Source organism: Buteo buteo, chromosome 9 (genome assembly GCF_964188355.1).
Source record: "Buteo buteo chromosome 9, bButBut1.hap1.1, whole genome shotgun sequence".
In the NCBI taxonomy this organism is placed as follows: Eukaryota; Metazoa; Chordata; class Aves; order Accipitriformes; family Accipitridae; genus Buteo; species Buteo buteo.
This window is the reverse complement of record NC_134179.1, coordinates 1,466,886-1,480,007: the sequence shown is the minus strand read 5'-3', so window position 1 is coordinate 1,480,007 and position 13,122 is coordinate 1,466,886. Positions and strand designations below refer to the sequence as shown.

General features: G+C 49.0%; 2 protein-coding genes across 10 annotated transcripts; one reads left to right on the top strand and one right to left on the bottom strand.

Annotated features, from left to right (window-relative positions):
• Window positions 1-108: 108 nt before the first annotated feature.
• Window positions 109-11,269, bottom strand: THYN1 (thymocyte nuclear protein 1). Of its 5 annotated transcripts, none has more exons than XM_075034849.1 (8): window positions 11,115-11,269; window positions 4,625-4,706; window positions 3,381-3,610; window positions 2,820-2,888; window positions 2,030-2,122; window positions 1,248-1,343; window positions 453-603; window positions 109-341 (listed from the first exon to the last, which is right to left on the bottom strand). In XM_075034849.1, the coding sequence occupies exons 2-8, from the start codon at window positions 4,665-4,667 to the stop codon at window positions 295-297; spliced, it is 729 nt and encodes a 242-aa protein (XP_074890950.1). In that variant the 5' UTR covers window positions 4,668-4,706; window positions 11,115-11,269; the 3' UTR covers window positions 109-294. The 5 variants fall into 5 exon arrangements, with proteins under 5 accessions (XP_074890950.1, XP_074890954.1, XP_074890951.1 ...); XM_075034853.1 differs by lacking the exon at window positions 11,115-11,269 and adding an exon at window positions 5,389-5,559; XM_075034850.1 differs by lacking the exon at window positions 11,115-11,269 and adding an exon at window positions 5,332-5,513.
• On the top strand, window positions 5,317-13,028 carry ACAD8 (acyl-CoA dehydrogenase family member 8). 5 transcript variants are annotated; one of them, XM_075034844.1, is made up of 11 exons: window positions 5,317-5,454; window positions 6,830-6,930; window positions 7,332-7,501; window positions 8,237-8,346; window positions 8,599-8,675; window positions 8,956-9,093; window positions 9,510-9,645; window positions 9,747-9,844; window positions 10,090-10,242; window positions 11,180-11,282; window positions 12,121-13,028. In XM_075034844.1, exons 1-11 carry the CDS (start codon window positions 5,379-5,381, stop codon window positions 12,171-12,173), a joined length of 1,215 nt encoding a protein of 404 aa, XP_074890945.1. In that variant the 5' UTR covers window positions 5,317-5,378; the 3' UTR covers window positions 12,174-13,028. The 5 variants fall into 5 exon arrangements, with proteins under 5 accessions (XP_074890945.1, XP_074890944.1, XP_074890947.1 ...); XM_075034843.1 differs by lacking the exon at window positions 5,317-5,454 and adding an exon at window positions 5,607-5,742; XM_075034848.1 differs by lacking the exon at window positions 5,317-5,454 and adding an exon at window positions 5,789-5,940.
• Window positions 13,029-13,122: the final 94 nt, after the last annotated feature.

Here is a 13,122-nt window from a genome sequence, read left to right as displayed (position 1 = left end):
GGAACTGCACTAGATCCTGGAGTAAACACCCTCAAGGAGGATGTAACTGTTTCATCCTTCGAGAGATAAACTGCAGATTTTTCCACTATTAAAAATGAGTAGCTGCAATTGATTCTAAAAGGCTTTATTTAAAAATAAGCAAAAATAACAGTGTGCCAGAATAAGGGACATGTAGCTGCGAATCATGTGCGGGCATGTTCTTGGTGCTGAGATTGAGCAAGTAAACTTGAGAATTACGCTGGTTTAGGAGGAGGCATCAGCGGGGTGGGTAGAAGCTGTGCTGCTGTCAGTTTCTCAATGTGGCTTTTCCTCTTCCAAACTCAAGACAAAATCAAATTCCTCTGTGTTGAAAAGGTAAGGAAGAAAAAGCCATGAGTGGAACTTCCAAGTTGTCTGAGTGAGGGCTGCCTCTGAGGGAATGGCACCAAGAGTCTAGAGAAGGTGGCTCTTACCTTGTGTCAGTGGTTGGATGGAAAGACGTTGTCTTGTGAAGAGCATCATGTTCTTTAGGGGGCCTCCATCTGCTTTATGTGCCAGGTGGTGAGCCTTGATTTCAGAAAGGGGGATGAAACGTTTTGTCATCCGCACAAACTGGACATCCACCTGGAGAGCGATGGGCAGCAAAGCAGCATGGTTGGAGAAGGATATAGCCTCCAGATGTCACATAAGATCTTTGGGGGGATAAAGATTTTAAACTGAAGCAAATGACTGATGTGTACTACCTTATAATGGTATGGAGGCTTTATCTCACTCAAGGCTAAAAGAACTTTCAGATACTCCTGGCAGGTGACTTGTTTACATGAATCTTAGCACTGTGCACTAGCAACATACATTCATGTTGTCACAGACAATACAAAATTAAGATGTGGGATGTAGCCAGCCTGCAAACAGTACCCTCCCTATAATTTAGCGTGCCTCAAAACTACAGCTTTGTTTGCTGTAGACTGAGAGCTATTTCTTAAAGATGCTTGTTCTCTTTCCTAACCCAGAATTCTGCCATGCATGGAGGTCAGCTCTGCATCCAAGTAAGATCTGAAAATTTAGGGAGATGCATTTTGGCAGCCTTCTGGAAGAGAGAGGGGAAAAGGTAAAGAAAACAATCAGGATTGGATTTTCTCTTGAGAGAAAAAGGTAGCTAGGCCAGGACAGAAACTTAAGAAGATATGCAGTATGATGCGAAGAGGCTTCTACCTTCACTTGGCTTGCACACAGAGCTTGAAACAGCTGTATTTAGTTTACTACATTACCATGGACCATTTGGGGTTCTCTTTTCTGCTGGAGGAATCATAATGAGGATCCTTCTGATCAAACTGTGTGTGATCAGGGTATGCCTCCTTTACGATCTGAAGCAGAAGGGGAGAAGAATGTGAGACAAGTTCCCATCAGTTCAAAACTATTGTCAGCAAAGGGTATGAAACGCCCTTGAGCAAGCTGTGACTAGACATAAGGAATAATCCTGGTGCAAAAACCAGCCTCGCTTTCCCGGAAATCCATTCTAATGGTGCGATATATTTCTTTCCTTTACATTTCTTGGGTCGAAGCACTGCAGAATAGTATGGCTGAAGCATCATCACCTCTTTGGAGAGCAATGTGGAAGGAGCACAGGCAACAGAGGAAAATTGGTTAGATGATGATAGTCTTTGTGACGAGTTTTCCTCTTAAAGAAAAAGATTTTCTGTGCCCTTGGTTTTATACTACTGCCTTGCGGGCTCAGCTGACTAGAATTTAGTGAATCACATTTTAATCAGAGTGTGGAGCAACACTTCACTTGGCTGGAAAAGCTCTGAAATGTCAGCAAGAAAGCAGCAGTTTGGTTCCATTTCTCTGGGGAAAGATGCCTGAGTCAGCCCTGCTGTGATATGTAGCATTGAGCCAGATGCTCTAGGCTTATTCGCTGCTCTGATTGGACAACTTTTGCACTCCTTTGGTGCTGGGACAGAAGTAGGGCTAATGAGCTGTTTGATAAGCCATCCCTTATTACTTCCCTCCCCACCTCCCCTGAAACACAGAATGAGAAAGAGGGACTCACCTTGACAATGCCAACAATGCCAGGCTCTTTACAATTACTGTGGTAGAAGAAGGCCTGCTGCCCAACTTTCATGGCTCTCAGGAAATTCCTTGCCTGTCAGGTGTGAACGAGAGACTTTGAGCTCTTTGTATCAGGCTCTGAGGGTTTCATTATAAGCAGCTAGGAACAAGAACTAACAAGAAGACAGGTATGTGTGCTTCAGAGCTACTCAGGTAAGGTTTCCTACAGTTGTACACATTTTGTGCTGCAATGAAATGAAGTAAAAACAAGGCTAAAGAGCAAGGTCCTGTTGGTTAGAAAGTATGTGGGAATTCAACAGCTTGGCCACCCTCGTTCAGAGATAGAAGAAGGCTTAAGTTAGCTGTCAACAAACAAGCAGCAGAGCAGATCGTATATAGAGGGGGAAGCATATATAGTGGGGAGATCATATATAGTAGGGGAAACACACATGGATTTCCTTCGCAGGGAGGCCTGGAACAGAAGCTGTACACTGACAAGGCATAGTGTTTGGGCAAGTACAGACTAGCTAAAAGGTGTCAAGGGAAATAAAGGCTGGTCTCAGCTAAAGAAAAACTGGATGATTTGACAGAACATTACCCAGGCTGAATCTACCTTTGACCTAGAGGCAATTAAGCAGGAGTTTTGACTCTGGACAAAATGCACCTGTAAAAACAGGCAGAGTGCCTCAAAAGGAAATCCTTCTGGCAAAGGGAACAAGTCATCTGTGGGGAAAGCCACCTTTTTTTCTAGTGCTACTTCAGTGACTCCATCTTTGATGTGTGCTCCTTACCTGGTAGTTTCTTACTCCATCCCAAAAGGTTGTCTGGTTGGGCTGAGCTTTCAAGTCATCAATGCTGAACTGCCAAATGGAATGAAAACACAGGTTAAGTTCAGGAGGTAGTCTGCTCTTTATCATCTCATTGTCTACATTGTGCCTAAACGTTTGTTCCTAGTAGCTCGTTCAATTATAGTACAAACTTGACACAATTTTTTTGGTTCCCACAGGGGCTAAAGAAAAGCCTTCACAAAGGAGGAACACTGCAGCAGTGTAAAGGCAGAGTCTGAAATAGGTGCTGCCCCTGCTATCAACAGCTAAGCATCCTGAGGATCTGATTTCCTCTTTTATTACAAGTATCAAACCCCAAGGTTGTCACCCTGGAAGAGAACAATGTTATGTCTTTCTATTTCCAGGAAGTCAAATGATTTTTGAGAAATAAAGACACAACAGTGTTAATATTGCAAACAAGCTGAATTGTCTGATCCTGTAACTCGGCATTCAGGCACTAATGCTCTAGATAGTAGTGAAACTGCTTCTATACTTTGCTGAGTAAGGATGGTTGTTGGTGCTTACTTTCACATCTACTCCCTTCTCGAGCCTGCTCTCTGGTTCTGATTTCAGAAGCCAGTGACAATACTTTATCTTGCTCTCCTCCCCACCGGAGTCAGATTCTTTTGTCTTCTTCCAGTTCTTCCATCCAGACTTGGAACTCCCAGCTGGAGGTTTTGTGGACTTCTCTTCTTCCTCCTTATCTGAAGTCTCCTCCTCAGTTTTGGCAATTTTAGCATCAGGCTCTTTCTTATCTTAAAAGAAACAATAAAAAAAAAACCCAAACCATTCAGATAAAACACATTTTGTTTCTGCTAAGGGCTGGCGCTGAAGCATTTTTAGTTGTCCAAGCTGGTTTTGCATATTGGTATTTGACTGCAGCAGAAGTCTGGTGCACCCCAGATCCTGTGGGCAAGGTAGTAACGTAAGGTAGTAGCATTACACACCAGTGTTTCTGAGTCTTTCTAGTTGGCACCTGAAATAAGGATATTTTGTTGTGTGTGTGGTGTGCACAAATGTAGTTTAATAGTCATAGTTAATCATAAAAAAAGCCAGGATAGACCATGTTGTCCACATGAAGTGTAGTTGAATTTTTTTTTTAATTAATCCCTGAGAAATCAGCTGTAGGCAAGAAAGTTGATTTAGGTGAGTCTGGTGAATAACAGGAAAATTCAGCAGCAAAGCAAGCTATTTCAATTACTGCAGTAGCTGGAAACCTTCAATTAAGCCTCCGCTGTGCTACCTGTTCAGAGGGAGTCTGTATCCCTGTGCATCCAGGAGCCAGACAGAAAAAACAGTTAATAAGAAGGTGGTTATTTGCTGGAGTCAGTTAAGCAGATAAGTGGCACGGATGAGGCTAACTGTGTAATTTTTTCATCTCGCACCTTAAACACCACATAACGTTGCCTCAAGTGCAAGGATTTTGCTTTTCGTTTTTTTGCATATAGTACCACATCAGCTTCCTGCCACTACACTGGGTATGCTTTGACTGCCCATCTCTAACGCGTAAAACCCGAAAGCTCTTCATGAACATGCATGAGTTACATTTCTTAACCACCTTGTGCTGAGAGTACATCATTGTCCCTACTGTATATCTAGCAGACTTGTCTCAGTCACACATGGATGCTCAGCCCATTTTTAGAGAGGAACTGCTGTCTGTAAGACGTGTGGCTTTGAAAGAGGGGCGGTTAAGATGACTGTCTGTACTTTCACTATAGCTTGGAACCTCAAGTGAGAGATGCTAAATTAGTTCAGGTGTCAGCACAGACCTGCTACTGCTCCTTTGTCTCTCTTTCTGCTTGGCCAAGGCATCTCTGGTCTCCGAATTCTCTTCTCTTCGCTGAGAAGCACCTGTTGAATGAACGAAGAAGAAAGAATTACTGCTTATTCAGCCAAGCTGAAAAAAGCGGAGATGTCTGAGACAAAGAACTGTAAAAGCTGTAGAGTAAGCGGAGAGTAAATAAATTTCCTTCCTTGGGCTCAGCCATTTCCTCTATCAGTGCAAATGCTGGCACTGGTTGAGGGCCGCACCCTTGGCACGTTGGGAGGCAGGCAGGCCCTCCACAGCACTGCTCTGATGGACATTAGCAGAAGGGCTGCTTTTCTCCACAGCGGCGCAGCTGTTGGAGAAAAGTCCTGAAGGTGCTTGGGGTAAGCCTGGCCCCTCTCTGCCGTGCGAGAGGAGCCGTGCTTTTGGAAAAGGGAGAACAGCTTGCCTCCAGACCTCAGTCCAGCCTCGCACCAGGGGTGTCCGGCTCAGCTTGTTGCTCACAGAGATGAGGCATGCAAAGTCCCTTCGGGAAAGGCAGCGAGCTGGCCGCTCCAACCCCTGCCCCCTTCTGCCAGCAAGCCCGTTAGAAGTTACTTGGCTCTGAGCTGGCCTCCTCCCGCCAGAGCGGCTGGCATCAACTTTTCCACCCTCAGTGCCAAGCTTTCTCCCCTCCCTCCCACTCACCCAGCCCAGGCTGCCCCTCACCGCCTTCTGGCCGCAGCAGCCCCCTCGCCTCGGACCGGGGGAGAAGGATGCTCTCACCTCGGCGCAGGAGGAAGAGGAGGAGAAGGAAACACGCCGCCCCCCCCCGCCTGACTGGAGTCGGAAGTGGGTGACCGTTATGCAAAAAAAAAAAAATAAAAAAAAAATAAGGCACGGCCTGCTAGGCTTGCCTCCCTCCCCGCAGCCACCGCGAGAGCGGGCGGGCGCCGAGGCCAGGACTACAGCTCCCAGCCTGCCCCGCCGACCGGCAGCCGGGCTCCTGCCGCCCCGCCGATCGGTCGGCCGGGCAGCCAGCCCCCGCCATGGCTTGGCCAGGAGCCCTCCGGGTCCCGGCCCGCCTGCTGCTCCCGGCGGGGCGGTGGCTGCGGCGGGGGATCGCCTCCTGCATTGACCGTAAGGCTCCGCGGCCGCCGGGCGGGCGGGGGGGGGGGAGAAGCCCCGGTCCTCGCCCGGTTCTCCGCCCGCGGGACGAGTCGGGGCCGAGCCGGCCGCAGGGATCGCACACACCACCACCCCCTCCCGCCGCCTCCGTTCCCCGCAATGTTTGCTGCCCGAGGGAGGGAGGCGGTCTCGGGTGAAGGTCGAAAGCAGGTCGGTGGCCTGGGGAGGTGTCCGCGTCCCTGCTGCGGCTCCGCCGGCCACAAGCTCCATCCCCTCCCCATTGCTAGATCTTGGCGGGTTTTCAAGCTCGGCTGTGAATCGATATCTCGACAAGACTGGGTAAAACGCTGCAAAGGGTTCCCGGGGGAGGGGGGGCAGGCTAGGCTCTCCGTAGCCATCTGTAAGTCTGGGTTGTCCTGCGATCAAAGTCATCGCCGGGTCGCTGAGCGTGGTCTCTGGTGGCCAGGAAAACAGCGGTGCCTGAGCCGGACTCCTCCTGCGGGACTCCCGAACACTGCCCAGATGAATTGCTTCCATGTTTAAATGTAACAACGTTTAGGATGGAAGCAGCAGCATCCCTGTGACTTTTAGGAGAGGAACTAGCAAAACAATATTGGATCGATGTGCGAGTGAAGCAGGAGGTTTCAAATGGCGGATCTAACTAAAACTTTAGATGCTGTTTCCAAAGGGCTGCTTTATTCTTTGCTTGCTTCCCAGTGTAGTGTCACTTCTTTGAAGTCCCAGGACTATGTCCTTGTATTTCTGCAGCACAGACCTAGTGGGATGGAGTGGCAGCTGCCGTGGGCTGTGCTGCCTCTGTCCTGGTCTTGCAACGTAGTTAGCGTTGAGTAGACAGAGATAGCTGGGACCCTGGGTTTGTTTTGTCCTAAGAAAGCCCCCTCCCAAAGCCCACCGCCCTCTCTCTATCAGCACAGTTCATGGTGGCCCCAGGGAACAGAGAAACGGTCTCTGCAGGAGAGACCCTGAACTGTTTGTGTGAGTTACGGGACACTTTGAAATTGTTTGGGCTACAGAAGAGGTGGTAGTGCTTGCTTCTCCTGCAACAGACACGTACTCTGATCTCTTCCTGCTTTTCTAGCATCCGCCGGCCTGACTGAGGAGCAGAAGGAATTCCAAAAAGTTGCCCTTGATTTTGCTACCAAGGAGATGGCTCCTCACATGGCAGAGTGGGATGAGAAGGTATGACAGCCACAGAAGGGTTGTACTGCTCACTTCTTCCTCCCTGAGGATGTTATGATCCTCGGGTCTCATCAGAGGGGTTCCTGCAATAGCTCCTCGGTGCTGTAATGCCATCTGTAGAGATCTTCTTTGAAGCTGTTGCTGTAGCTGGGGTGGGAAGCCATGAAAATTTCCTTGAAGCTTTCCTAGCCAGGCTATTCAGTCATATGAAAACCCGAATTTACTCCTGAAGGTGGTATGTACCTGCCTAGGTAGCTGCCTCTTCTGTAACCCACCCAATTAACTCTGCAGGAGTTTGGGACTAGGCTTGGTAGCCCAGGTGTACCAGAAAGAAGGGATTGAATATTGAGATTTAATTGATCATGAATATTCACTTGTGATGTCTCTGCCTCTCCCAATAGGAAATATTCCCTGTGGAAACAATGCGGAAGGCAGCCCAGCTAGGATTTGGTGGGATCTATGTGAAACCAGATGTCGGCGGCTCTGGATTGTCACGACTTGATACCTCCATAATCTTTGAAGCTTTATCAACAGGATGTACCAGCACCACTGCTTATATGAGCATCCACAAGTGAGTGTGTCTGCGGAATGGTGGATGGTGTCGGCCTGGCGGAAAACCACATTTTTTCTGTGGGCTCTAAATCCAGCTGGAGACAGCTCTCTTGGTGCCGCTTATCATTTAAAGTTGGGACCCCAAGTAGACATGTCCCTGTGAGGATCTCTCGATGCCAGTAAACAAATAGGCTACAAAAACTGAGATGCCACTAAGAAGTAATTTTAGCTTTGTGGCATGCAAGATGGGATTAAGTTCTGGATTTTGTTCCCAGCTCTTCCACTTAAGCTGGCTATAGATAGTAACCTTTGTGCTTTGGTCGTACTATGACAGAGCCCAGTGGCGCCAGCTGATACCGGGGCCCTATCCTGCTTGTACAGACATGTTCAGTGACAGGCTCACTTTGCACAGAAAGATGGAGTGATGATGCCTCCTTCTTCCAGGTGCAGTTTTCTGAAGAGACAGTAGGGCTTAGCGCTCAGGGGAACGCTGAGGCTATTAAATAGGAACCTGCTGTTCCACAAGGCAGCAAGTCTGTGGTGAATGGAAGGCGATCTTCTTCCTCTCGGCTTCCATGGCACCTAATTTTGTTCTGTTTTGAGGTGGAGCAATATGCTTTCAAGCCTCTGTGCTATTGACTGAACCCCATGGAGCTTTGTTCTTCTGTGCAGGCAGGGATGTTGTTGTATGACCTGCCTTCCTCCCAGGGCTGTGTTCAATTCCTGTAATGCTGCTCCTTTTCTCCTGCTCCAGCATGTGTGTTTGGATGATTGACACCTTTGGCAATGAGGAACAGAGGCGCAGGTTCTGCCCATCGCTCTGTAGCATGGAAAAATTTGCATCTTACTGCCTGACTGAGCCAGGTGAGCTTCCTCAAACAAGAAATCTTCTCCCTTCCCATACTCCTAACATAGTTTAACTGGACGTGAGCATTGCACGGAGCTGGAGGTGAAAAGCTTCTTTTCACGTTCATTTGGGCAATCACCGGGAAGTTGGGAAGGGGCAGATGATGATTGCCAAGATGCTCGTGCGAGCGTTGTTGGGTACGATCCCTGGGAGATGTTGTAGGGTCTGGACCGGCTGCTTCACTGGCTGCTTCCTTACCTCTCGAATAGGAAGTGGAAGTGATGCAGCTTCCTTGCTGACCACAGCTCAGAGGAAAGGGGACACCTACGTCCTGAATGGCTCCAAGGTACCTCTTTGCTCCTCCTTAAAGCTGCTGGATGGCACTGCATGCACAAGGGGGCCTGGGTCTCACCGTCCTTTCCATTTCCTACTGTCTCCTCGTCTCTCTGTATTCTCCCAAGGTAGGACACGCTCTGCAGAGCATTCACCAGACCTTAGTACAGTTGCGTCCCTAAATACTTCCTGGCCCTGGGGTCTTTGCCCCTCCGTCTTTGTACCCCAGCTGCTGCTGCAGGCTCAGGGGTAGCATACGAAAGCTGCCCCTTTCTTCTTGTGTCCTTCTGCAGGCCTTCATCAGTGGGGGAGGTGACACTGATGTATACGTGGTCATGTGTCGCACAGGAGGCCCAGGCCCCAAGGGCATCTCCTGCCTGGTGCTGGAGAAGGGGACACCGGGGCTTAGCTTTGGCAAGAAAGAGAAGAAGGTAAGAGGCTTGGTTTTCACCTCCTGTGCGCTTGAGGGAAGTGCAGGACAGAGGCAAGCTAGTCTGTGCAAAGCATTAGAGATCTCTTCTTGGGTGTCAACTGGAGTCCCAGCCTGGCATGTTTTTTCCAAGACTAGTCCAGCTTTGGTGAAGTTTGCACAATACCCCTCCATTCGGTAAGTGAAGGATTTTCATCTCAGGAACCTCAGGGTTCGTTGGATCTGTGCCTCTTCTCAAATACAGGCATTCCACTTTCCAACTCAGCACACTGAGGCCAAACCACATAGACCACAGGCACTCTTTGGCAGCTTGGCAATGAGACCGAGGGGTTGAGAGCAGGCTGGGCAGTTCTCTGCTGGGAGCTGGAGGTGTGCTGCTCCTTGGGCAGCCTGGAAGGTGTTCTGTTTTTTCCCCAGGTGGGCTGGAATTCCCAGCCAACTCGGGCTGTGATCTTCGAGGACTGCGTTGTTCCTGTTGGCAACCGGCTGGGAGCCGAAGGGCAGGGCTTCAGCATTGCCATGAAGGGACTGAATGGAGGCAGGATAAACATTGGTAAGGAGGACAGCTGAGAGCCAAGGGAGGAGGGCAGGATCATCTCGTTCCCGTCTGCGTTATTTTCATATTCATGCTGTGTCATTGGTTTCTCCCGCCAGCTTCTTGTTCGTTAGGAGCTGCTCATGCCTCTGTTCTTCTGGCTCAGGAACACCTCACTGTCCGCAAACAGTTTGGAGAACCCCTAGCAAACAATCAGGTAACCTCTCCACCAGATCTGCACTCCCAGAGCTTTGTTCTTTCCGATCCTGACGGACCAAGCAGCCAGAGGTCCCATCACTCACTTCACAGGGTCTTCCCTGGAGAAGTCAGGAACATGCTTTTCCTGAGTAAGAAAGCGTGTCAGGCCTGAGACCTGCCTGAAGGTAGTGGGGAAGTGGTTCAGGACCCAGGTCCCTCCAAAGATGCTGACCTAATTTTTCCTCTCATGCCGTCTGCTGGCAGTACCTGCAGTTCAGGCTGGCGGAGATGGCGACGCGCCTGGTGGCAGCACGGCTCATGGTTCGCAATGCAGCGCGGGCACTGCAGGAGGGACGGGAGGACGCGGCTGTGCTCTGCTCCATGGCCAAGCTCTTTGCTACTGATGAATGCTTTGCGGTACGTTACTCAAAGCTCAGTTGGCATCATAACCGCAAGCTTGGAGACCCCCCTTGGTGCCCAGGATGTCAGAAAGAAGTTTGACACTGTAGGGACCCAGACTCAAGCACGTTCTTTGGGCCAGAAGCCTCATTTCAGGACCAGGATGTTTTACGGGACAGAATTCTGCACCCTGTGGAGGCTGCAGTATTAGCCTCTCCACAGTTCAGGCCTCCTGGCCTCTAGTGCTTTCTACACTACTTTCTAGGGGACCAAGCAGGGAGACAGGACAGGGAGTAGAGCATTTTTATTTCCAAGTGATAATATGCATGTTACAGGCTGATCATTGCTAGGCAAAAAGCGGTTTTTCCTAGACCACTGAGAAATAAAATGTTATCACAAAATGTCGCTGCAAAGAGAAAGCAAGAAGGCAGAAAAAGAAAGGAAAAGGAAATCTGCACCTTGACACTTCCTAGCTCAGTGTCATTTAGAAGCTACTGTATTTTCTCAGCACTCTGCATTTTTGCTATTTGTTACGTTTTATGTCCCAGGTTGACAGATAATAATGCATGGAGTCATGTTTCAGTAGAAACTAGAGCCCTGAACAGATTCCTTGCCTGACTGACCGCTAGATGGTGATCTGGCGTTTTGTTTTTTTGCATCAGTAGCGCCATAGAAATGCAGCAAAAATAGCCTTAGTTAAGTAAAGCGTTTCCTGGGTATTTCTATGCTATCACATTCACATAAATGCACCCTTAATGCGAAACAGCACTTGGGTAACATGATAGCACTGATGGGGATTGAGAGTGCCTTGCCATCACACCACACTTTGTTAAAAGATGAGATTAGGTGATCAGAAAAAAAAAAAAGAGCCCAAGTTCCTGGGTTCTTACCGAGCTTCTGTCACTGACTTGTCCTCAACACCATGCAAGGCATTTCAGCGATGCTGTCTTCTTAGATCTGTAACCAGGCTCTACAGATGCATGGGGGCTATGGCTACCTGAAGGATTATGCTGTGCAGCAGTTTGTGCGAGACATCAGAGTCCACCAGATCCTGGAAGGTAAAAGACACTCTTACTACCAGTGACTTGGCAGTGAAGCCAGGAGAGAACAGACCCTCCGGAGGCCCCCACCTTCCCACATGACTCTCTGATTCTTGGGTTTCAGAATCCTAAGAATTTTTGCTCTGAGTGTGAGGCGTCCCTGGATGTCATGGCTGTGAATCTCCTGGCCAAGAGCTCTTGGTGTATTGGAGCAGTAACTGTGTATTTTAAGAGTCTTACAGCAGAGGGAGATACCTAGTTGTCATGTTAGCGGGGCCTCCGTCTAGTTTCATCCCGTGACTCCTACAGACATGTGCTGATGCTCCCCAAAAATTCCTTTCCTGTGGAAAGGAATCTATCTTCACTCTTTGACATTGTGTCTCTAACAGTGTCTGGCCTTTTCTAATCTCACTTAGGCCTCCTAACCATTTTGTTTTCTCTCCTTTGAAATCCCTTCACCTACAACCAGGGTACCTGATAAGGGACATACTCTTTCCAACACCCAGTGGGTCTACAGGTCTGTCTGTGTGTTGTGTATATATTACATAGTAAAGCAGAGAACTCAGGTGTTGGCACAGATCCAGTTCAGCTCGATGCCTGGTGCATGCATCCTCTCAATGCCCAAATAAAAAGAAGCACCAGGATCTGCCACTCTGATGCCTTTCCCAAGCAAAATGCTGGCACTTGGCAGTTGTATTTTGGCCCAGCACCTCCTAAATGCCACCTCAATTGGTGAGAAGAGCTTTTCTGTGCTGTATACTGCAGCTCAGGGCAGAATAATTCTCTTTGCCGTCATTGGGGGCAGAATTGGACCATCTCCTAACTGTCTGTCTTTTGCACCCTCATCCTGCTGCAGGTACCAATGAGGTTATGCGGATGATTGTGGCCAGGAATCTGCTACAGGGCTGAAGCCAGGAGCTAGTCTCCAGCCCTAAAATTCCTTCGTCTGTTACAGCTCGGTCTGTTTCCCTCCCCTGTTCACCAACTCTCTCCCCCGGAGTGGAGAGGGGGATACCTCGGTGGAAACAGTCTTTCTGCCTTACATTGACGGGGATCGCAGCTGGACGCCACCCACATGCTGCCACAGCTGCACTCTGTGCCTGGCAGAGCTGCTGTTACTAGCCTAGTATTGTGCAGCCTGAAGATATAAATCACACTTGTGAATACAAGCCTCTGTCTCCAAATCTTGATCACAGGCTGCTTGGCACCCGTCCTTCTCAGAAAGAGAAAGACCAGACCTGGTGTTGGTCATTTCTGCTGAGTCAGGACCGAAGCGGGAGCTTCAGGCAGAGGTGCAGCCTGATCCCATAGGACTCTTCCTCTATCAGTGAAATCTTTAGGTTGAGGGAACTAGTTGCTCTGCTTAAAAACCTGTCCTCCTGGGTGCTGGCTGCACCACTGGGAATGAGTTGCCCCAAGCACTGCACCTCTAACCACTTGCAGAGTGCAATGGCTTTTTAACTGAGGAGCAGGTTGTCTCTTGTTTATCTACAAGCACTCCTCTTTCTCTTTTCCGGGCACACCTTTTCTAATGTACCGATTGCTTGTTGTTCTCCCTATTCCCACCAACGTACTGGTGCTTAATCTCAAAGTAGCCTTTCCAGTACAGAGGTACAAATCAAGAACTAAGGTCCTGCACAGAAACGCTTAACTCCGTTGCCTCAAATCCCTGCAATGCACAGTGCAGGGGGAATAAAAGCATTGGTAAATTAAACTTTCCCTCCCCTCAGATTCAGAATCAATAAAGCAATGATGGCAACTTTACCGAGAGTGTCCGAAGTCGTGATAATTTTCTTCTGTGGTATTTCAGGGATTTAACCAGAGGAGCTTTTCGAAGCGGGGGGTGGGGTGGGTGGGT

Coding starts and splice junctions, on each gene's coding strand:
- ACAD8 (XM_075034843.1), top strand. CDS start 5,652: ATGGCTTGGCCAGGAGCCCTCCGGGTCCCGGCCCGCCTGCTGCTCCCG. Junction 5,743..6,829: donor GATCGCCTCCTGCATTGACC/GTAAGGCTCCGC, acceptor CTGCTTTTCTAG/CATCCGCCGGCCTGACTGAG. Junction 6,931..7,331: donor TGGCAGAGTGGGATGAGAAG/GTATGACAGCCA, acceptor CTCTCCCAATAG/GAAATATTCCCTGTGGAAAC.
- THYN1 (XM_075034849.1), bottom strand. CDS start 4,667: ATGCCTTGGCCAAGCAGAAAGAGAGACAAAGGAGCAGTAGCAG. Junction 3,611..4,624: donor AGACAAAGGAGCAGTAGCAG/GTCTGTGCTGAC, acceptor GTTTCTTTTAAG/ATAAGAAAGAGCCTGATGCT. Junction 2,889..3,380: donor AGAAGGGAGTAGATGTGAAA/GTAAGCACCAAC, acceptor TCCATTTGGCAG/TTCAGCATTGATGACTTGAA.